This window comes from Rutidosis leptorrhynchoides, chromosome 3 (genome assembly GCF_046630445.1).
Source record: "Rutidosis leptorrhynchoides isolate AG116_Rl617_1_P2 chromosome 3, CSIRO_AGI_Rlap_v1, whole genome shotgun sequence".
NCBI lineage: Eukaryota > Viridiplantae > Streptophyta > Magnoliopsida > Asterales > Asteraceae > Rutidosis > Rutidosis leptorrhynchoides.
Genome location: NC_092335.1, coordinates 5,803,230 through 5,829,143, shown reverse-complemented (window position 1 = coordinate 5,829,143; position 25,914 = coordinate 5,803,230). Strand labels below are relative to the sequence as shown.

At 33.7% G+C, this 25,914-nt stretch overlaps 2 protein-coding genes and 1 pseudogene across 2 annotated transcripts; all 3 read right to left on the bottom strand.

Moving 5' to 3' along the window:
- Positions 1 to 13,616: 13,616 nt before the first annotated feature.
- LOC139897401 (pentatricopeptide repeat-containing protein At4g25270, chloroplastic-like) lies at positions 13,617 to 18,460 on the bottom strand (annotated as a pseudogene).
- Positions 18,461 to 18,803: 343 nt separating this feature from the next.
- On the bottom strand, positions 18,804 to 20,783 carry LOC139895682 (pentatricopeptide repeat-containing protein At4g25270, chloroplastic). Its single transcript, XM_071878214.1, has one exon. The coding sequence runs from the start codon at positions 20,665 to 20,667 to the stop codon at positions 19,117 to 19,119; it is 1,551 nt and encodes a 516-aa protein (XP_071734315.1). The 5' UTR covers positions 20,668 to 20,783; the 3' UTR covers positions 18,804 to 19,116.
- A 468-nt stretch (positions 20,784 to 21,251) lies between these two features.
- LOC139895681 (UMP-CMP kinase) lies at positions 21,252 to 25,343 on the bottom strand. Its single transcript, XM_071878213.1, has 10 exons — positions 25,303 to 25,343; positions 24,906 to 25,223; positions 23,387 to 23,440; positions 22,903 to 22,957; positions 22,465 to 22,582; positions 22,115 to 22,271; positions 21,953 to 22,033; positions 21,747 to 21,854; positions 21,536 to 21,606; positions 21,252 to 21,416 (listed from the first exon to the last, which is right to left on the bottom strand). The coding sequence occupies exons 2-9, from the start codon at positions 24,969 to 24,971 to the stop codon at positions 21,544 to 21,546; spliced, it is 702 nt and encodes a 233-aa protein (XP_071734314.1). The 5' UTR covers positions 24,972 to 25,223; positions 25,303 to 25,343; the 3' UTR covers positions 21,252 to 21,416; positions 21,536 to 21,543.
- Positions 25,344 to 25,914: the final 571 nt, after the last annotated feature.

Genomic DNA, 25,914 nt, shown 5'->3' with positions numbered 1-25,914 from the left:
TCTCCATCCTTGTTATCATCAATTGAGGGTTGAGGGAGACGATGTCTCCTAAACCATTTTCTGAACTCGCTACGATAGTTGTAAATCTCTCTTAGTACCGTTCAATTAATCTAAGGCTCCGTCTGTATTCATAAACCTCCGGAGCCGCGTGTGCAAACTTATTTAGACAAATCGTTACCGTACTTATAATTGATGTTCTAAACCTATTCAAGCGAAGAAGAAAACGAACAATGTCTCCGACTTACGCTCGAACACTTGAGAAAAGAGCAACTCTATACCGAATTCTCCAAGTGAGAATTTTGGTTAAACGAAGTTCAATTTTTAGACCATGTTGTTAGTGGTCAAAGTATCTCAATACATCTCTCAATCGGAACCACACGTAATCGGGAAACCCTCACGACTCAGACTTGTATTCGTAAAATCTTAGATCTCGCCGGTTATCACTGAAGATTCATTTCTGACTTTTCTCGTGTTGCACGACCTTTAAACTCATTAACTCACTGAGGGAAAAATTTAAACCTCTCCGTGTCTGAACTTTGAACATGATCTTTCACACAAACCTTACTAGCTAAATTCGTTTAGCACACTGGAACTCAAATATGGAAATATTTCTACTTGAACGCCCGAAAGACATACTCTCTCGACTCGAAATCAAGGGAACTGAAATTCGTTAATTTGCTCGATAAATTTGAATACTTAATCATGGACCCGATCAACCTTCTCATCAACACGTGCCACGTTACATAGCCCTGTTATTTCACCATTTTCCGCCTGATATTACTGGAACTTAAGATAACACCCAATCCAAGGATGCTTCACTCTTCTTTGACTTATCATATAACTACGTGTACTATCTCGTTATCCCACCAAGCCTCAACATTCGACCACTAAGTGCGCGACATGGTTACCTCAAGGTGTGAACTCATCCTATTCTAAGTTCTCATTTCACTCCTGTCTTATTGCTCGCATTTTCCGTGTAAGGAAACTTTTTATAAAAACTTCTCAATGGAGAGAAAAACTCTTCACATTATATTAGTATTCGCCACGATGGTGAATAGTCCTAACAACCACTTTCGGGAACCGATGGATCTTCCGCGGTGCGGACCTCTTGAGAAACGAAACCTGTTCAAACGTGTATTAAAAAAAATTCTAGCTCGGCACGGCGTACCATCTCCATTAAAATTTCAGATCGGGATACTCGTCTCACTTCTAAATTCGGGATGCCTTACAAGGAACTGTAGGGACACGTTTAAACATGAATGCTGTGTATCATCCACAATCAACGGACCAAACAAACGTACGTTTCACATCTTGGAAAGACATGTTACAAATTTGTATTGTCGCCTTTAGTTGATCCCTCTTACAACAGTAGTTACCACTCGCGTGTTAACGCGCTCTTTTCGAAACTTTATATAACCACAAATGTTGTTCTCCTATTCGTTGGACCGAAGTAGGTGACAAGAAAATCATCAGATCTGAAATCATTCAAGAAACAACCTTTGAGATAGTTCAAGTCCGAGAAGGGCTCAAGACGGCCCGTGGTCGCCAAATGAGTTATACCAATGTTAGATGAAAATCTCTCAAATTTAAAGTCAGTAACCGTGTAATATTGAAAACCACACCTTGGAAAGGTGTAATCCATTTCGGGAAATCGAGGAAATTATATCCGCAATATTGATCCTTTTGAAATCTTGGGGCGTATTGGAACCGCTTCCTACCGTTTAGAACTTCCGACTCAATTAAGTTTCCGTTTACCTTACGTTCCATGTAACAAACTTAGATACGTGTCCTGCGGAACAGGAACGTGCTATCCTTCTAGATAAACTTACTATTGATGACAACTCCTCTTCGTAGAAAGACCGGTTGAAATTGTGGATCGTAAAACCAAGCCTTAATACAACATAAAACCCCGACTGTCCAAATTCGTGGGAATGCCCAAGGACGTATCTTCACTTATTCATAGCATTGACAATGCAAGGTCTCAAGGAAGAGACATCGACTATTACTTCCAACTAAATTTCGGGACGAAATTTCTTTTAAGGTGTGGGTAATGTAACATCCCGCATTTTTCCGTTAAATTATTTTAACGCCCGTCTTTTTATTTTAAAAATATCCTTCGTAACTAAATTCGTATCCTCCGTTAGCTAACATTCTTAATTTTTTTTTTCCGTTATTGGATTTTAACATCCTCCGTTAATACGCGTTTTAAAATATTCCGTTTAGATAATTTTCGCACCCGACTACAAACTCGAGGGACTAAAATTGACACGGGGCAAACTAGTTGACTAGGTCACCTAGTCCACCCCAATCACCACCATTCAACCATCTCCACCTCTCTCTCTTTCCCTCTAGCAAGAACACACACACAAACACCCAATTCAATCATTCATCATCTAAATTCGATCTAGGAAGCTTACAACAAAACAAATTACATATTTGGAATCCTCTCTTCATCCTCTACAATTTGATACCAACTTCATCTCGTTTGGGTAACATTTCTAAAACTCTAGATTTCTCTAAATTCGTGTTTTTGACTTGAAATTGTGTTAGTTAGTGTCTATGGCTCGTGTCTAGCATGAATATATGTTTTGTTTGCTCGATTTGTTGATTTGAGTAACTAGTTTGAACTTTTGAAGTGGGTTAGCTTAATCTTTGATTTTGGATGATTAAAAGTTGTTTGATTGTTAAAGTTCATGTTTTAATTGTGTTACTAGTATCACTAGCTTCGTTTTGATGCGTAGGTTGATTAAGAAAACTTCAAACACATGATTATTGATTTTTGTGAATTTTGGTTAGGGTTTGATAGACTTTGAAATGAACTTTTGATGCATTGAATGCTTGTTAATGTTGTTAGTAAGTGTTTAGATGCATTGTATGCTTAATTACCATCGGAACGGCATATCGTATGTGTAAATTGGATTCCCGAATCATAAAATACGTTTTACGAACTTGAAACTTTGAAAATAAACCCTTCTTGATCAATTGACGAGTTTTCGGTTATTGTAATTGATGTTTTTGCTTGTGAAAGGTAGTTAATTGTATTCCTTGTCAAAAGAGCTTTCCAATGATATAAGATGCGTATTCTAAGTGTTTACGGTTTGCGTTTTGTGCTAAATTGAATTTTGGATCAAGACTTGAACTTTTGAAACTGACCAGGTACCAGGCCACGCCTAATGTCGCGGCGCGACACCTCTGGCTGCGGCGCGGCAATAGCCGTGTTTGGGTTCTGACCTACTTTGTCAAATTTCGAAAAATGTTTGCTATGCTACGCACCTCCGATTAACATGTAATTTGGCCAACATGCTCATATATGACTTCTAAGCTTAGAAAAATAGTTTGGGACCCGACCCGAACGTGTTGACTTTTTCGTTGACTTTGACCCGACCAAGTTGACTTTTAATCAAACTTAACCAAATATTTGTGCAATCGTTCTAACATGTTTTTATACTTGTACCTTGCATGGAACATGACAATTTGATTCACATGCTATTATGATCGAGTCTTAACGAGCCATAGGACTAATTGAACATCTTTGACCTATCGTGTTTACCGTTATTGATACAACCTATTGTTTAGGTCAAGACTAGCATTGTTCTTTGCACACGTTTACTTGTTGAAGTACTTTACTACTCGTGCACTCAAGGTGAGATCATAGTCCCACTTTTACTCTTTTTGAACTTACATTTGGGATGAGAAAACATAAACATTTCTTTACTAAGTGAACACAAGTACAGGAAAACAAACATTCTACATACGAGTTTAGAACAAAATCCTCAATTCGATTATCATTAGTTACACTTGCCGGGTGTAAGCGAGAACTTATGTTGTATGGATCCATATGGGTTTGACAAACCCTCATTCAAACGGTTCGCTACCGTTTACAAATGAAATATATTTTCGAGAAACAGTGTATGTTCTAGCACTAAGTGATGGGGTTCAATGGGAGAAATGTTAAGCATTGATAATTGGGTGCTCGTGAAACAAACTTTTGGAATGTATTACTATTATTTCATTGATGCAAATCTTGTGGTTCGCTTGTACTTACTTACTTAAACCTATGATTTCACCAACGTTTTCGTTGACAGATTTCTATGTTTTTCTCAGGTCCTTGAACGATACATGATACATGCTTCCGCTCATTATTTTGTTACTTGCTTTGGATGTCGAGTATTTATGCATACATGGAGCATCTTTTGGCTACTTTTAAATTGTGTCGCATAGGTTTCATTTGTACTTGTAACTTTGTAACGTAACTTTTGGATGAACAATTCTTGTAAACTAGGGAACACTCTTTACTTTTGCAATGAATGCGACATATTTTGGTCAAACGTTATTTTAAAGACTTATGACCACGTAACGGGACCTAAGTAGTCGGCGCCGTCAAATGACAAATTTGTCGGGGTCGCTACACACTGAACCTTCTCTTTCTCCTTTTCTCCTGAGAAATACATATCCACAAGTTAGTTTATGTCCGTTAACACTAAATAACACAATATAAAAATTCTTGTCAGAAAAACTGTCCGCTAAAATTTTTCTCCTTAACACTTCTGCACTTTCAAAATTTACATCAAAAACATCAAAATACAAACGGGCAGCATAACGACTAAAAATCAACACTTGGTAAAATATTCACTGCCCAAGACACTACGTCGACTATCAGAGATAGTCGGCCGACTGTCTACACTCACTCGGCCGAGTGTCTAGTCACTCGGTCGATGGTCTCTCGCAGACACACTCGGACGTGGGTCATACACACTCGGTCGATGGTCGAGTCAGTCGGTCGAGTGTCAGGAGACACTCGGCCGACCGTGTTCATCTGCAGAAGCTGAAGACAAAGTGACGGGTTTCACCCAAAATCGACCAATTCTTGCTCTAGAGCTCGCTTATGACCTCAAAACTGACCAAATCGAAGACACTATACATTAAGAAACATAAACCCACAAGATTTGGACTCAAACAACATCAAATTTAACCACTTTGACCCAAATTACTCACTTTGTAAAAACTAACACAAAAACTCAATTTTCTCAAAGATTAAAGCATGAAAACTTGTGATTCTTACCTTGATAGAATCAGTAAATCACAAGGAACATGAAAATGTAAATGATTTGAGCTCTAAAACAAGAATCAAGGATTAGGGTTTGGTAGGTGAGGGAGATGAAGAACGGGTGTGTTTGGGAATTTTCTGGAAGAATGTAGAAATGAGCTGCACTAGTCATGTTAAGTGGGTTAAAATCCCACACTGTGTGACACACGGGTAATTATCAGTTATCTGATATCTTTCGTACATCATTTGGCAGCCCAAACGAAGTCCAAATTAAATAAACAAACCTGTTCTGTGACCCTTGTCACAAACTGGTCCTAACCACATCATTAAATAATAATAAATATTAAATAAAAATAAAAGCATAAAATAACACAATACTAACTTAAGGGCACTTTAGTAATCTTACATCTAGGCCGGATTGAGGATGTTACAAACAGCCCAACCGAAATAAATCATGGCCCAGCTAACAAGCTTTACACAGCCCAACAAAACACGGCCCAATCAAGCATACCAGTCCAATCAGAAAATAAAAGGCCTCGTTCATGCGTCCATTATCTCTTTTGTTCCCTTCGTGGCTGTTTGGGTAATATAGGAACTCGGAAAAAAAATATAGAATATAATAACTCCACTAGTTGCATCTTTTGAATTTTGTACTAACATAATTATTAGGTGGCCAAACATATTGAAACAAATCATCTCTTGACAGCAACTCCCACTAGTGGGTGCTTCTCTTTTATTCTTTTTTTTATATATATATACTCGTAATATATGTGACCATATACATGATGACCATAGTTCTAATGAGTACCATATAAGTCATCAAAATATATAGATCAAGCTAGTTCGTATAACCTTTGTTTGCCTTTTCAAAACAGCAAAGAATTTACGGCAGGAGCAGTAATAAAGGTGACGGTTTCGAACAGGAAGAACAGAAACAATGATGCAGTTCGAATGGTTAAGGTCTTGATCGAATCATGAGGTGTTTTGGGTTAAGAAGTGGTGATGATGGAGTGGTTTTACAAGGTGGAGCTTGTTAAGAAAAGAAGAAACGAAAAGAAAATATATATATATATATATATATATATATATATATATATATATATATATATATATATATATGCAGGTGGTTTGGTGGTGACTCACGATGGAGGGGATGAATGGTGTGTCGTAGATGAAGTGGGTGGTGATCGAAGTTTAGCAGAGAAAAATAAGGTGATGGGTGTTGTAGGGTTTTTGGTCTAAAACAGAAATTGTATAGCAGCATATCAGACGATTGATTGATGGTTTAAACATTTGCAGTGATCTTGTTAATCATGGTGATAATTGTTGGTTTGTTTTGTGGTTGCAACAACAATCGTATAGTAGAAATAAAAAGGCGGAAGTAGTAGTAATAGAATACCTACAAAGAAAATCTCACGAGTGTTTATTAGTTTTTGGTTCGTCATTAACACTCATCTTCATCATCGAATCATCACCATTCCTAATTCATTACGACAGAAACCGAAAGCTTGAGCCTTTCTCAAGCAGTAAAAAGAAATCAAACCGTATTTGTGATATATGGTGATGGGTTTCATAATAAGATGTGGTGAGTTGTTTATGTTCGATGGTGGTGGTGAGGATAAAAGGTGGACTGTGGTGGTGGCGGACAGTGGTCATAGCCGGTGGTGGTAGAAGATGGTTGGAAGGGTGGCGTGTGAAGGTATAAGGAAGGTGGTTTGTGTTTTTGCTTCATATCTATAAGAGTATATGTGTGTGTGTGTGTGTGTGTATATATATATATATATATATATATATATATATATATATATATATATATTGAAGATAGAGATAAGATAGATATATGGTTCTAGTACACCATAAAGTAAACAGCAAAATCAAATAGTAATGTAATTATTTGTGCAGAATAGCAGCCTTAAACCTTTTCTATTTCTACCGACACTTTTTCTACGAAGTGTTATATCGCGCTTCGTTGATAATTGATTACGGATAAAAGTATACGAAAAAATCCCAAAATTTTAGATTAACTATATTTATTTATTTTGGTCATTATGTTATAAAATTCGATCCTTAATTTGTTAAATAAAAATTACATCAATTGTCCCACTCAATTCTGGGTAAAATATAAAAAGTGTTAAAATTTAATAACTAGATCATAAATACATTTTGAGTAAGCCTAAAATCTATAGAACTCATTTTCGGATCATCGTTTATTTTAAAATCATATAAGTTTGTTTTTAACTTGTTTAATATCGATCGAAACATCAAACGAGTATTACAATTATTTAATATTTATTTTTAATATACTTTTATTTATATATAGATATGTTTATAAATAATAATTATTATATATTTCATAACAACAACATTTAATATTTCAATTTATACTTCTAATTATTATTTATATATATACACACGTATCTATTTACAAATAGTTGTTCGTGAATCGTCGAAAACAGCCGAAGGTCAATTGAATACATGAAACAGTTTAAAAAATTTGAGACTCAACATTACAGACTTTGATTATCGTGTCAGAAACATATAAAGATTAGGTTTAAATTTGGTCGGAAATTTACGGGTCGTCACAATTTAAATAATAATATGGAGTATGGATAATATTACATTAATAATTAATAATAATAATAATAATAATAATAATAATAATAATAATAATAATAATAATAATAATAATAATAATAATAAAAACTGAGAAAGTATGTCATGGTTGACAATTGTGTGTTATGGGAAGAAATGGTGAGGAATGAGGAGAGAGAAAGCTGACGTGGCGCAGAGTTTAATGACCCGTCCTAATCCATCTGGACGAATACATTACATTTGGTTACATCGCGAGGTACTTGACCTCTATATGATACATTTTACAAACATTGCATTCGTTTTTAAAAGACAAACTTTCATTACATCGAAAGTTGACGGCATTCATACCATTTCATAATATATTCAAACTATAAATGGCTTAATAACATCTTGTTAAACTCAACGACTCGAATGCAACGTCTTTTGAAATATGCCATGAATGACTCCAAGTAATATCTCTAAAATGAGCAAATGCACAGCGGAAGATTTCTTTCATACCTGAGAATAAACATGCTTTAAAGTGTCAACCAAAAGGTTGGTGAGTTCATTAGTTTATCATAAACAATCATTTCCAATAATATAATAGACCACAAGATCCTCATTTTTCATAAATATCATTACACTCGCAAGTGTATAAAATCCATTCGTATGATGAACACCTGGTAACCGATATTAACATAATGCATATAGAATATTCCCCGCATACTCGCAAGTATGCCATAATATTGGCAATCACAATCACCATTTAAATCGAAGTACTAAAGCATTCCAAATTCCAGAATGAGGTTTGTTAGGCCCATAGATCTATCTTTAGGATTCGCGTCAATTATGGGCCATTTTCCTAATTCTTAGGTTACCAGACTTGAAGGGGCGATATTCGGTATAGTAATCCAACCATACAATGTAGTTTCAAGTACTTGTGTCTATTTCGTAAAACATTTATAAAAGCAGCGCATGTATTCTCAGTCCCAAAAATATATATTGCAAAAGCATTTAAAAAGGGAGCAAATGAAACTCACTTATTGTATTTTGTAGTAAAAATACATATGACGACATCGAATATTGCAGGATTGGCCGAGGATTCACGAACCTATATCATTTGTATTTATATATTAAAACATATAATCGTAACTGAACCCATTTATTTATTATATCCTTAATTTAGATATTATGTATATTTAATTTGTGTATATATTCATAATGGTTAATATTTATATAGTTATATTAATATATTCATATTTATATACATAATTGTTTAATGTTATATTTAAAAATCGATAGTTTGTAATAATATTAATAGGTTTGATATATATAGTTATGAGAAATCTTAATATAATTATAGTATATGTAACAAGTATATTTTATGTACAAAATATTTATCTGTTTAAAAGGTAGTTTTTGATATTAATAATGATAATATTAATAATCATACAACTTAAATAATAATACTTGTTTTGATAATGATATTAGTAATAACAATATTAATAATATTAATTATAATTGTAACTAGTGTTATGATAACAATAATAATTGGTAACTAATACTTATATAAGTAATAATAACAATAATAACTAATATTACTAATAATAATACTAATAATAATAATAGTTCTAATACTAAATGATAATAATAATAATAATAACAATAATGATAAGTGTAATAATAACAATAATAATAATAATAATCATAATAATAATAAATTTGAAAAACAAAGAAAACTACCTTTAATAAGCCCCTTAAAAAAAATGCACCCAACCGAGCTCGAACCCGTAACCTCCCGCTTACCGCTAACACTCATAACCATTCGTCTGTGCTTACATATCTAATTTGAAACGACACCCGTTTATATTTAAACTTGTTTATTCTGTTTCCACTTCCTTCTTCCAAATATAAATCGACCCAGAATCCATTTCAAATTTTTATTGAATCAATTGTTTAGTTTTATGATAAATAACTGAAATAGAATTGATTACAATCCAGTTGTGATGTCAAAGTTTTTAAATAAATAAATAAAGAAAATAGTCGCTGAACGAAAAAAAAAAAAACGATGAACATAAATTTGATTTTTGATTTCTAGGAAGTTATAGACAGCGATTATAACACAAACTATGCTTCAAATTACTCCTAAAAGCTTTCCCAATCATTAATTTAACTGAAAACATTACCTTGAGCACAAATTTAATTGAAGAACGCTGTTTGAATTTTTAAAATCAACACTTTGACTCCAAAATTGAAATTCGATAGGAAGAATTGGAAAGTGAAAGTTTCCAGATAGTTTGTTTGGAGGAAAACTAACATAATTGCACTTTTACATTTTTAAAATTCAAACGAAATCGAGCTATAGTGATTTGGACTCAAGAACAGGGATATCGACGGGTTTTCTTGAATTTTCTGTTTAATTCCTTAATTAATGGAAGCTGAAAGTGGTTATGCGTGATAGTGATGATGGATAGTCGAATGATTTTATTTAACATTCATCAATTTAATTGTTTTATAGCCGATTGATTCGACAGGAAGGATTAATCAGAAACAGAAGAAAAGAAGAAAAATACAGTAAAAAGATAGAGACATCAAACTGAATTTGGAAGCGTATCTGTGATTATGATCTTGATTGTACAAATTTAGAGACACAAAACAAAATTAAGCACAGCTTGAAAACGATTGGAACATAATACGTAATTGTTTGTATATATTTTGTATTTAACATTATTTACATATATACTTGTATATAATACGTATCTTTATATAATACAGATTCCAAATACGTATTTGTATATATATATATATATATATATATATATATATATATATATATATATATATCTTTTTTTTATATTTTTACATATATTATCTATATAATATAATAAATCTTATTAACTAATAATTATAACTATAATAATACTCTTAATATTATAAACAGTAATAATTAATAAATAATATTTATAATAATAATAATAATAATAATATTGTTAATAATAATATCTATAAGATTTATAACAATAGTATTAATAATAATAATAATATGAATTATGATATTACTAATATTATTAATGAAAATAATAATAATAATATTAATAATAATAATAGTAGTAATAATACTATAACAATTTATAATTATCACACTTTATATCTATATATTATATATTGAGAAACATTAATTAATAATACATATTTTAATATTAATGAAAGTAGTCATAGTATTATTAGTATAATAACTATATCTTTAACTTGTAATTACATATAATTATTAAAATTTATTAATCTTGTAATATTCAAAAATTACATGATATATATAACAACATATTTTGAATTTTTAATATCTATACATTTTATATATTATAATGTATAAAATCAATAATTATATATATATATATACATATATATATATACATATATATATATATATATATATATATATATATATATATATATATATATATATATATATATATATATATATATATATATATATATATATATATATATATTTCCACTGTTACATATTTAATTATGTTTTGTATACCAAGTAAATAAATATATTAATTATATATATATATATTGAAACAGTAAACTCAGAATATAACATTTAATACCTTGTTAATATTGACAAATTATTTTCAAAATCATTTGTGTTCAATATACTCTTATATATTCAAAATAACAAGTTTTAGTTATTTTAAGTTGTCTTAAATCACAAAAATAGTTTATTAATATACCTAATTTATTATATATAATTATTCACATATATAATCATTTATGTATACATTTTTTATAATTTAAAGGTTCGTGAATCGTCGGGAATAGTCAAAGGTTAACTGAATCATCTAAACAGTTCAAAAATTTTAAGACTCAACATTACAAACTTTGCCTATCGTGTCGGAAACATATAAAGATTAAGTTTAAATTTGATCAGAAATTTCCGGATCGTCACACCGAGAAAGTGTTAATGAATGCTTCATGGTTGAGATTGATCTAATAAAAGGAAATTACTCATCCAATGATAAATGTCCAAACAACACAACAACAACAACAACAACAACAACAACAACAAAACCCAATACCACATAGATGGTGTATGGGGGAGGTGAGATGTAGACAATCCTTCCCCTATCCGAGAATAAAGACAAGTCATTTCTCCACCCAGAGTGGAAACACTCTCAAAAGTAGAGAAAGTCATCCCTCTCCCTATTCGACGGATAGAGAGATTGCTTCCGAGTGGACCTCCGGCCAATGTCCAAACAATACAAACAAATCATAAAACATCCTCAACAATAAACACTACAAATACTCCTAGTATATAATGCTCGTAGGCCGACAGTAAAATCAGGATTAGAATATGTAATAATTACGTAGTGTTAAAATAGTGAATATAAACTAAAATTGTTCTTGAATACGATTATGGATATAAATCAATTATCAATTAATCAATTAATTATATAATAATATACTCCGTAACTTAGTGGCGATTTGACTGCTTAGAGCCTAAATTGATTTTCAGAAGACTTTAAAACCCATGAAAATTTGATTCTACCATTTTTATGGCGTCTCTTTTCCTTTTCTATTTATTTATTAAAACCTTTTTTTATTTTTTTGGCCGGAGGTCCTCACGGAATCAATCTCTCTACCCTAGAGTAAGAGATGACTTTCTCTTCCTGTGGGTGGAGAATTTTTTTTTTCTCAACTCGTGGTTAGAGAAACGACTTCTCTTCTATTCTAGGGTAGAGGAATGATTGTCTACATCTCACCTCCCCCATACCTCGCATGTGCGGGATTGGGTATTGTTGTTGTTGTTGTTGTTGTTGTTGTTGTTGTTGTTGTTGTGTACTCCGTAACTTACCATATAAGCATCAGACCATGCAATGTAGAGCTCGTCGGGAGCGTCTCCTAGTTCGATCAAGTACATGTAGTCGGGCTGATCTGACTCAAAACTTGGCTGATTTAATCAGCATGTCCGAGAATCTCATGGGCATTATCGTGCAATTACTCTCGAACCAACATTGACTCCGACTTTCACGGCTGATGAGCATCCCCTTGCGAAATCTCATCAATAATAATGTCATACAATAAATAAAATAAATATGTTATATCATCAACCTTGGTCGCTCCTCTTTCGACCACCACCTTCTTCTTCTGAAGCATAAAATGTACGTAGACCGAGTGGTTGTCTATACACCGGTAGGCCTGTGCATGGTACCGGTCCGTCCCAAACTAATTCGGTTCCGTTCCGTTCCAAGTCCCAAATTAATGAAAAATTCGTACCAAGAACCGTACCAAATAATTTCGGTTCGGTACTTCGGTTCGGTTCCATGATTTTCGGTTCGGTTCCCGGAAAAGAACCCTCCCACTTGAGTAGACTCATCCTTGACTGTTGAAATTGCGATTACAGCCGATCTACTTTTCAAGAGAGGTAGCAAAAGCGTATATTTTCATTTGACGTGCAAAATATATATCGTCCTATATGTGTTTTCTTTTAAAAAAAAAAAAGCCCGACTATTAGTATAAATAATATTAAAAGAGTACACAATGAAGCACACACTAAATGGAGAAATGGAGAAGTGTATCAATGATCTCAATACAAACATACAAAAGACGAATGAAAACATCATCTTAAAGTGTTACTCTTTCTATTTGACGGTTTAGTAAACACAACATGAAAAATACAATAAGAAGACAATAATAGTAGAGACTATTTGTTAAATTATAGATGGATAAAATGTAAATATTTCGGTCAGGTCCGTTTCCCATTTTTTCCGGTTCGATCCGTCCCGTACTGTGGACCGAAAAATATGAAATTTAAGGACCATGGACCGTACCGAAACTCCTCGGTCCGGTTCGATTCCGGTCCGGTTCGATCCGGTCCTCAATTTTTTCGGTTTTTTCCCGTACCATGCACACCCTATACACTGGACATCTATGCATAAGGTATACATAGGCTTATTAGAAGTATAAGCACATACATTACTTTGAACGACATACAAAATACAACTATACCAGAAGAGGTATACATACTAGTATACTACATGCAACAGTTTTTATGTGTTCATCATCTCTTATAAAAGAATTTTCATCATAGAACTAGCTTCATGCTGATATCATAATTATCTATAATTAGCAATCATATGTTAAAAGAGGTACAAACACGGCCATGAACGTAATCAAATTATAAAGGACGAGTTCATTGATATCATCTACAAGTCGAACCCTCTACTGACCATCATCACTTTAACTCTTTCAACATCCTGCTCACGACCCACTTTGTTATAAATCTGCATCAAAAGCTTAAAATTGAAATCGTTATCAAGTTCCAATTCGAACATCTTTTCAGCAGCAATTTCCCCAATTTCTACATTCCCATAAACATAACAAATATGTAACAACGCTCCCCAAACCGTTGAACCAGCTGCAAATTTCATTTTATCCGTGATCACATTGCAAGCTTCAACAATCAACCCAGCCCTACCATAAAGATTCACTAAACATGCAAAATGCTCCATACTCGGTATAATTCCATATATTTCCGTCATTAACAAAAAACAATCTTTCACCATCTTTGATAAGTCTCGAAATATAGAATTGCATTTGAGTGTTTATGATGTACAGGAATTATAATGTTCCAAGAAACCAAATCTCTTTCAAGCATTTTGTCAAACACCCATCTTGATATATCTAACCTACCATGACTAGAGTACACGACAATTAAAGAATTAGCGATCGGTATACTCCATTCTATTCCTTTACGAATGGCCCAACAATGAATTCCGGCCACATGTTTCAACGCCATCCCACCTGTGAGAATAGTTGAAACTGAAATCGAGTCAGGCTCTATCCGCCTAATATCATACGTCAAAAAATCACTAAAGCGTCAAACGATAGACCATGTTAAACATAACCAGAAATCATCGAAACTATATCTTTTTCCACAATTTTATCAAACACTTTACGTGCCCTCACAATATCACCACATTTCGCGTACATATCAACTAATCCATTAAGGAGAAACCCATCATTTCCAAACCCACAACGAACGATCTCACGATGAATATCTTGAACTGTCTGCCTGTCTCGTTAACGACGACGTGTATAAAAATATTGTACAACTCACTAACTGCCACTATTAAGTAAATATGTAATGGTCATGTATGTTGGGAAATTACGGTCTCACTAATTCCCACCACCCAGCCCAACAATAATAGTAAAGAAATAAAAACAATACACAACACAAGATTTAACGTGGAAACTCCAAAACAGGAGAAAAACCACCGGCCCCCAAAGAGAGAAAATACACTATATCACAAATTGTTACAATGATATAGACGACTCTCTTAAGCCAACTACACTCTCCAAAATATTTAACTAATACAACTCTCAAACAAGGGTAAGAAAGAAAGAAATAATCAAATACTTAAAGTGTATTGATTGGTGCAATTTGGAATGAAGACTTAGCCCCTCTTATATAACCAAATCACTCACCTCTCACATCTTCCTCCCACCAATGTGGGATAAACATATCTTCTACTAGCCAAAATAAACCAACAAATCTCCACCTTTTGGATAGAAGAAGATAACCATGCTTCCACATTGCAAGGATAACCGATGTAGACGCTTCCTCGACGACAACTTCAAGATCCTCGTCTTCATGCCGTTGACATTATCTCCCAAGAGACAAAACTTGCATCTTCATCGAACATTATCTAAACCGACAATCATTGTCATCACAGACAATCATAACTCTTAACAAGAATTATCATACTCCACCATTAAGAGTATAGCACTTAGAATATCACATTCCAAGCATTTCACCTCGGCACATGTTGTTGAACAACCAGCTGAAACTTTATGGTGCAACTTCCCTGTTTGGCTTTCCCGAAAGTCCCATCAGCTACAACATCAGTTTCCACCACACAACCTGCATCAACGCCAAACTAATGCCCATGTGTAATTGTGGAACCGCTAACGAACATCCCTTTCCACGGTGGCGCGGACACACCATGAGGATGACGTGACTTCAGAGGAATTCGTCACTCTCCGTAACAACGGAGACAATGTTAGCGTCTTTGGAGCCATTTGCCGGATTAGCTCCACCTGGACAATTAACCCTTACATGCCCAGTCTTCCCGCACTTTCAGCATGTCAGATTCTTTCTAGAGTTTCTCTTCTGCCTATCCGAACACAACACTATCGTATCTCCTGATGACGAGACCCCGTTACCTTCCAGTCTTTTCTCCTCGGATAGGAGCTTGCTAGTAACGTCTTCAAACTTCAGAGTTTTCTTCCCATACATCAAAATAGGTTTCATGTGTTCATAAGACGATGATAAAGATAATATCAACCTCAAAGCTTTATCTTCATCATCCGTTTTAACTCCAATAGCCTCCAGTTCTGAAACAATACAGTTAAGAATACATAGATGATCTGAAATCTTTGAACCCCCATCCATACGCAGAGTATGAAATTGTTCTTTAAGACACAACCGATTTGAGATGCCATTGCCCTGGTACAACTGCTCTAGTTTAACCCAAAGCTCCTTTGCCGTTGATAACCCGTGCACATTTGCAAGCACGTTCTTTGCAAGACACAAACGAATCGCACTTGCTGCCCTCAAATCCATATCATCCCATTCTTCTTCATCGAACTTACTGCTAGAATCACTGCCGGGAACAAAGGTGGGTTTACCTTTCAATGCCTTGTGTAACCCGGACTGAATCAACACATCCTTGACTTGAACCTGCCATAAGCCAAAATTGATCATCCCATCAAATTTCTCAACATCAAACCTCATTGGACTGAACTTCGACATCGTATCCGTATCCTATAAACAACACTTTCTCTGATTTTGCTCACGTTTCGAATAGCCAAAAGATGTAGCAGGTAGCCAGGACCCTTTAAATCGGAAATCCACAACTAGGCCACTAACAAATCCAACTATTACTACGAATCAGAAAAAATATTGTCTAACCAGATACCCTATACGATCAATAGAACTCGTTTCTGATGTGGACGATCCACTCCCGTGGCAACCACAGAGCATACTCCGACTCCTATAACCGAGACCCCCGTCAAACCTGACGCTCTGATACCAGTTGTTGGAAAATTACGGTCTCACTAATTCCCACCATCCAGCCCAACAATAATAGTAAAGAAATAAAAACAATACACAACACAAGATTTAACGTGGAAACTCCAAAACAGGAGAAAAACCACCGGCCCCCAAAGAGAGAAAATACACTATATCACAAATTGTTACAATGATATAGACGACTCTCTTAAGCCAACTACACTCTCCAAAATATTTAACTAATACAACTCTCAAACAAGGGTAAGAAAGAAAGAAATAATCAAATACTTAAAGTGTATTGATTGGTGCAATTTGGAATGAAGACTTAGCCCCTCTTATATAACCAAGTCACTCACCTCTCACATCTTCCTCCCACCAATGTGGGATAAACATATCTTCTACTAGCCAAAATAAACCAACATGATTTTTTTAACATGATTATTATTTACATTACTTTAATTACGGTCTCACTAATTCCCACCACCCAGCCCAACAATGTATAATCCTTCCATGTACATCAACTATAAGTATTAAGGTTGCCGTTAAAAAAAATTCTCAACTTAATATTTTTGCTAAGTTGATAATGGAGTAATAATAATTGTAAACATTAAGGATAACTTTATCGCTAAAGTGTAAAATATAAAGGTAAAGCATCTAAGGTTTGTGTCTAAAAAGGAGTCAAATGAAGTTACCCCCATAAATCATCGATGATAAACATGAGTCATTTCCATTTTTTATTACTTTGAAAAAATGTTAAGAGCACTGTAGTCGTAGCCATTTTTCGCCTCGGGGGTTGCCGACGCCGAAATCGACCGTCGTCCGACTCCCTTTCAGCGTTGGAGCAGCGTTGGAGGTCGGCGTCGAGCTTCAACGTCGAACGAGCGACTTTGAAAAAGAGGGTTACGTAGTACTTTTTACTCTATTTTTTTTCGTTATTTATTGTTTTTGGTTGTGGTTGGAGCAGTGGCGGAATATTACAGCTATACTTGAAAAAGAATTGTTAGTTTTTTTTAAGTATTGTATGTTTTTTTAATTAAGTAATGTATTTTTTTATTAATGGAGTTTAATTTAATTTTCTTAATTTATTTTTGTTATTTAAAATAACGTAAATAAAAAATATAAGTAAAAAGGTATAAAATAAAAATTAATAATACTCCGTAATTATTAATAAATTAGACATTTAACAATTTCACAACTTTACCTTGGTGTCTAATTCAATGTCTACTTAGATACTGAATTAGTAGGGTCGTCCTGTTAATTTTGAAGGTCCTGTTTGATTAACAAAAATCGACTCCCAAAACGTTAACTCTTTCGGTACGTATAAACTAATTTTTTAAACTCACGATTTGTGAACTTACTAATTACAAATTACAACTATTATCTCAATGATATTGGCACGCTATATAAATAAATGAATTTTAATTGACAATTTCAAAATTTTGGGGCCATTAAAATTTTTGGGTCATGTTGGACTGTACACTATGCACATGTTTTGAAGATGGCTCTGTGAATTAGACACCGAGTATCTGTGTCAATGACGACTTTTTTTTTTTTTTTTTGAAAAGTAGACTGCTCTTAAAACACAACCTATAGTTTATTTTTCGAATATATTCCCCAATCTTGTTACTTGGTCCATCTTTTGGGCTCAAAACACAAACTTTGTTCAACATCGTCCAGTACTGTACTTTACTTTCTTCACGTGATGAAGGCTTCTACACATAATGATACATTTATCACTTTATTTTAGGATAAATTTATTACTCCATATGTGGTCATTGTATTAAAAGATAAAGGAAATATATGTGTCAAGCTTATTTTATAAAGATTAGTTCTAACTTAAAAAGAGCCGTACAGGTTCGTTGATCATGACTAAAGGTGGAAGGATGTTTAACTTGTAGACGGATCATTTTGCTATAGTTGAGTGGTTGTTACAGTGCTTATTGGATCTTCAAGGTGTAGCTGGATCTTTGGATAGGAAGTGAACGACAATTATAAGTACTGGTTTTTGGTGAAGATAAAAAAACAATATAAATATATGAAGTATTAACATTATAAAAACAAGCTTTATAGCTAGCATCAACAGAAACAATATAAATTTGACATCTAACTGATACAGCAAATCCCAATTGAGCTTGCAAAAGTGATGCTGTTACTCTGTTTCTAAAGGCTTATTAGGTGGAGATTATCTCTTACAAGAAATATAAGCACATACGTTACTGTGAATGACATACAATTTATAACTACACTAGAAAAAGTTTACATACCACAACTGTTTTTATGTGTTTACCAGCTCTTATGCAAGAGTTTTCGTCCATAAAACGAGCTTCATGCTACTATCCAATTTATCAATCACACGTTAAGAGATTATAAACATAGCCACCAACGTAAATAAATCATCACAACAACGAATCGTTGATATCATCTACAAGTCGAACCCTCTACTGACCATCATCACTTTAACTCTTTCAACATCCTGCTCACGACCCGCTTTGGTATAAATCTGCATCAAAAGCTTAAAATTGTAATCGTTATCAGGCTCCAACTCGAATAGCTTTTCAGCAGCAATCACTCCAATCTCTACATTCCCATAAACATAACAAGCATGTAATAATGCTCCCCAAACCGTTGGACCAGCTTCAAATTTCATTTTCTCCGTGATCACGTTGCGAGCTTCAACAATCAATCCAGCCCTACCATAAAGATTTACTAAACACGCAAAATGCTCCATACTCGGAATAATTCCATATTTTTCAGTCATTAACAAAAATAATCTTTCACCATCTTTGATAAGTATCAAATGAGCACATGCAGTTAATACAGAGACGAATGTAATAGCGTCAGGAGAAACGTTGGCACTCAACATACGCTCGAAATATAGAATTGCATTCGAGTGTTTGTGATGTACAGAAATTATAGTGTTCCAAGAAACCAAGTCTCTTTCAGGCATTTCGTCGAACACCCATCTTGATCTATCCAACCTACCATGACTAGAGTACACGAAAACTAAAGAATTAGCTATTGGTATACTCCATACTATTCCTTTACGAATGGCCCAACAATGAATTTCGTCTGCATGTTTCAACGCCATCCCACCTGTGAGAATAGTTGAAAGTGAAATCGAGTCAGGCTCGTATCCGCCTAATATCATACGTCGAAAAATGACTAAAGCGTCAAACATTAGATCATGTTTAACATAACCAGAAATCATCGAATTCCACGAAACTGTATTTTTTTCCACAATTTTATTAAACACTTTACGTGCCCTCACAATATCACCACATTTCGCGTACATATCAACTAATCCATTAAGGACAAACCCGTCGTTCCCAAACCCACAACGAACAATCTCACGATGAATCTCTTGACCAACATGAATCAACCCAATGCCGCCACAAGCTTTAATAACACGAGGAAAGGTAAACTCATCGGGTTTTACACCTTCTTCCATCATTTGAAAGTATAATGCCAATGCATCCTCGTACATACCCAATTCTGAATAACCAGAAATAAGTGAATTCCAGGCGAATGCATAAGTATTTCTCTCAGACATATAATCAAACACCTGGTGTGCTTCCTCAATGTACCCATTTGTAGCGTACAGTCTAAGTAACTTTGATGAAACACCGACGTTTGTACGTAAAAGCTTTTCGGGTATTAATCCATGTATTCGAATACCTTGTTCTATGGCGTTCAAACGAAAACACGTTTCAAGAAGAGATGAATATATATGGGGATCATCGATTTTTATACCCTTTTTTATAGATGTTTCGACCTCATTGATAACGTTGTAAAGTGCTTCTAGCTTAGTTTGTGGTAATTGTTTTTGTTGGATAATAAGTTGCGTTGGTGGTGATGAATTAAGAAACGGCGATTTAGTGATTTGATTATGTTTTTGTTGATAATGTTTCTTGTTTGGTTGTTTTTTGGAACATATCGCGGTGATGATTTGACACTGCAAACTAATAACAGCCATTTGAAAATTAATAAAGTTGAAGCTATAAAATATTGAGGATGTAAATTTCAATGACACGTGCCTTAACAGAACAACATAAACAAAAGGGGGTGTTCAGTACCGAATAGGTATCAAGCTAACTGATTACTGACGTAACGTTTCTTTTGATCGATAATCACCTTAACTCAGTGACTTGTTGGCTTATTTGTTACGTACATATTAAACATAATATGGTCAATTTTAATAGATAGATTTCGAATTTCCATCTTATTCGATTGATATGCATTTTAAAATAAACTTTCCAACACATCCATATGTATCTTAACTCAAAATATGTTGGATAGTCAACTTTCCAAGTTTAGATTATCAATTTCTTTTGAACGATTATTACATAAGCAAGCGAAGTTCGTTACACATCGAACGATTTATTCTGTCTAGCACCAATAAGCACAAGAGAATTTTTGTGCCGTGATTTACCTTACGTGAGTAAAGGAACACATTGAAAGCTAGATCTACATATATCCTGTATCTTTGTAATGTCCATTTTCAATTCCAACAGAATGGCTATATAGTTAGCAGGACAAAGACTATAATAATAGCTATCGAAACCAGATGAAAAAACACAAATCTGTGACAATGGGTGTTTGGTTGTGATTATACTGGTCTAACATGTATGCTTTTTTGCAGGTTCAACCTTAAAAAATGGGAAACATGCAAACTCAAAGAAATTGCCAACGATACTGCTTGCCATTCTTTTCCACCATATTTATCTGCAAAAACGAATTACTCACAATGTAACTACTTGAAAGAAAAACAAAACGACTTTAATGGCTTAATTAAAATTCATTACAGTAAAAGTAAAACAACAAATAAGAACAACTTAACATACCTATATGATTATGTGGAAAAAATAGGACGCACTCGTTCAAATATCTCATCTTCTGTTCCTATGGCATTGATCTGCATGAATGGCATCATCCATTATTAAGAAAACTATGATACAGATAACACTATATTTAAATACATTTGTCATAGGCTTTATAAATGATGTGTCATCACATATAGGAACAATGACGTCATCAGTAAGAAATAAAACCAACCTTGTGAAGTTTCCCTTTGCCAGTGTAGTATCTAATTACTGGTAGAGTATAAGCTTCAAACACTTTAAGACGTTCCATTGTCGTATTAATGTTATCATCAACTCTCCCCTACAACAAAACATTTGTACATCTCAGGAGGAGGAGAATTTGAGATATTATAATTTAATAGCATCAGCTTACTTATTATTAAAAGGATATAAGCAGACCTGATTACGATGTAGAACTCGTTTCAGCATCTCCTCTTCATCGCAATCGAAGAAAAGTACAACTTCCGGTTCTATTCCAATCTACAACAGTAAACTGAATTTCATGTACTGATTCTTAATGTCAGGTATTAGAGAAATAAAAAAACAAGGAATGGAACTCACGATTCGTTCATAAGCCACACGGTTCTCCTCACTCCTTGGGAAACCATCAATTAGGAATCTATCAGTTTCGCTAGATTCAATTGTACGTTTTAACAATTTGACAGTCACTTCAGAAGAAACTATTTTTCCTTTTGTAATTGTCTCAAGAATCATTTCACTGAAAGCATAAATTAGTGCAGCCATCAAACAAAGAGAGTTTCAGTTAGAGATAGCAATCTCAACCCAATTTATATGGAAACATTTAATGTTGAAATTTGTTTTTAAAAGGATTTCATGTTGTGTTAGTTTGATAAATGAGTGAATTTATTGAATAATATAGCTGATACAAGACATGAAGTTAAAATAGATACCCATATTCACTGCTGGAAGAGATTTCTTTTCTCAACAAATCCCCTACGCTTAGGTGTGTGAACCCATAAGTCTCTGCAATCCTTGTACATTGTGTACCTTTTCCAACACCAGGGCCACCTATAAGAACACTATTATTAGATATCAAAGGTAAACATACAAATCAATAGCCATCTTGAACACTACAAGTATTATATTTTATATAAAAAGTTATTTCCCCTCCTTATGGATCTTCGGGTTAGAAAAAGAATCGAATAAAGGGGTAAAAGGATAACCATGAAAGCACTAAGCAATATAATGTGACATCAGATTAAAACCTAATATATGTGGTATGCCCAAAATAAACGTAATCATGAGAAAGAAGAAAAAAAATATATGAAACTGCCATATTATTTAACAACAAACATTATTAAGGTTGTTTAAAAAGTGCTTTGTATTACCTAATACAAAGTTAACGGTTGGGGTCCTCGCCTTAGACAGTATTCCAGCCTCTGCCTACATCCAAAGTGGAAATAACACAACATAAGTGATCTATCTTCTTTATAAAAAACAGAAGTTAAATTGATTAAATAGACATATCGAATGTCTGAAAATAAAATGCTCCGATGTTTGACAAATACTGCCACATTGCACAAGAAAATGGTGTAATGAAGCAGAACACTAAATCAATTAAAAAGATAAAAAAAAAATAGAGAAAAGAATAGAACAAAACAAAACTCTGGTAAGTTTAGTAATTTCTGTTTGAATCACTTTCTATATGTATGGAACATTTTGCAGTATGAGAACAAATTAGTCAGCAAGTGAGAGTTTTTCACGCTCCGTATAATTTCCCATGCAACGAGGAAAAAAAAAATCAAGATCAACTTAACGATTTATCTACGGAGTATATTACAAGCTTAGATATGAATTCACATAATTACATACCGGCTTTAGGGCCTCTGTGCTGAATGCTTCCAGAAAATGCAATCCATATGTCACCTTTGTCAATTGCAACAATAAGTGTGAAATTAAATAGGCGTGAATGATGTTTTACACAATATATATGTTCTTGTAAACCATTATAACCAAGTCAAACGCCACAAATAACTGAATGATAAATTTCATAAAGGGAATAGACATATATACAATACAGTCAAAAAAGATACAACTATAGGTGTATAGGTATAGATGGAAGCTTGAAAAGGGAAGAAATGAAATTTCGCAGTGTTTTATACCTAAATGCCCTGTTTATGATGGTCAAAAGAGCTTGACTGTTCGAAACCAAATTCATCTACCTTTAAATGATCTACAAACGAATATAATGTAGTGAATCCCTAAATGTATCTAGATTCTTATAAATCCGATATGGCAATACCAAACCTATTGATCAACAGCTTTAATATGTCATTAACTGACTCTAAAGCAATTGTTTGAGCATTTCCAAATTTGAAGCCGGCCTATCACATCTTCTCATACAGTTTACATACACATATACACCCAAACAAAAACATTTAATTGACAAAGGAACATTTCCTTTTATTTGAAATACAGCCTCATTCTCAAACTAATTTATTCAATAGCAACAACGCGAAAGCAGCTAATTCCTTGGTCATACAACGTAAGTTACAGATCACTCACATTATTGGTTTCGCAATCTCCACACCACACAGTACACACACGAAATAATGATAATTTAACAACCACAATAATAATGATCTTAACTTAATAGTTAATGAGCTAGTCAACTGTTTAAAATCAGCATTGGGGAACCAACAAGTTTTCAAGGGGTGTTAGAAATAACTGATCGGGAGTATGCACTATGGGGGAGTGTTAAAACTATAGTGCAAACACCACATGAAGGTGGCTCGCATTTAGCGAGCATAAAGTCCCGTTCGCGAGAAAAGGTTCCCGGACCGGGAGATTTGTTTTCCGGTTTCAGTTTCATATAAAGTTATTTGATGAAGCTTAGATCCCTAAGGGCGAAGTTCATTTCCCGGTCCGTGAGGTGTGTAACATGGGCATATTTTTTAGGTTAGTTATTTTTCTTTAGTGGCCTGTTTTTGTTTACTTATATAATGCATTACTTTAGTAGTAGTTAGTGACTGAATAAAGTAGCCGAATAGTTAACTAGTAGGGTAGTGGTTAGTCTTTAATTTGTGCTATTTAAAGAGTCCTATGTAACCTTGTTTTGTACCACATTGAAGCATCCACATACAATTTAAGGTTCCATTTTCTGTGAATTATATTTCCTACACTTCTCATTCATAGCACCTAGCTTTTGCCACATCAGCAACATCTAATATTTTAGTCATAACTGATCAATCAAAATTAAATCGCATAAGCGAAATTGAAATACTTTAATCAAAGGAATAATACAAACAACGATAGAATCAGTTTTACAAACTGAATCAATTCATATAAATATATACTGTAATAAGCAAGAAAACTCAAGAGATTTTTGCACCTGATTAAGCAGAGACGGTTTGGCCGATGAAATCAGCGTTGACAGTGAACGAATACGCCTCAGCATCTCTCGATCTCAAATATACTTTTATGTGTACAGTTCACTGTGTTGGATTAATAAAATCAAACTGAGATCAGTAGAGATGTAGGTAGTAGATTTGGTTCAGTTGCTACGCTTTGTTTGATGATTGAGGGGAAAAAGGTTTAATGTAATCGGAATCAATTTCTCATAGGCATTTTGTCAAACACCTTGCGCGCCATGTGCAACTGTCCACAAGTTAGATGCTTAAATTCTAAGGCCTTCTTTGCAACAATAAACCTGCACGTTGGTAAATATTTTACAAACAAATTTCTTACAAAACGATGAAGCATGTAAATTATAATACAATTATATTTACAATTTCCTCTCTTTCATCTTATGTTACTCTTTCTTTATAAGAAGACACTGACAAATTATTTTGTAAAAGTTTTATAAATCTGAATTTCTTTAATAATCGTTAAGTTAGGTCAGTTTATGGGCTTGGAGTCTTGGACATCCCAACCGGGCCTGGTCCATTTTGTTTCAGATTTCTTTCTTTCAATCTTTTTATTAATTAATTATTAATTATTAATTTATTAATATATCTAAAAATATAGGCTTAACTAGTTGTTTACCCTCGCTTCGCGCCGGGGGTTCGGTTTTCAATGTATTTTATTGCGTTTAGTTTAACGATGATGTCGTTGAAGCGCAACTCGAGTCGAACTAAAATGTATAACCCGTCAAAGATTTAAATGTTATTTTAAATTAACAATATAGGTGCATCTCTGCGGGTGGAGAAAAATATAAAGGAAACCAAAAAATAAAAAATAAAAAAAAATTGTTACAACGGGTAGAGAAAAATATAAAGGAAACAATCGGTACTATTCATATTTTTTGCCTAGTAGATATTTGCTGCTGCTAATTATAAAGAAACTATCGGTACTATTCATATTTTTTATCTAGTAGATATTTGCTACGGGTGAAGAAAAAT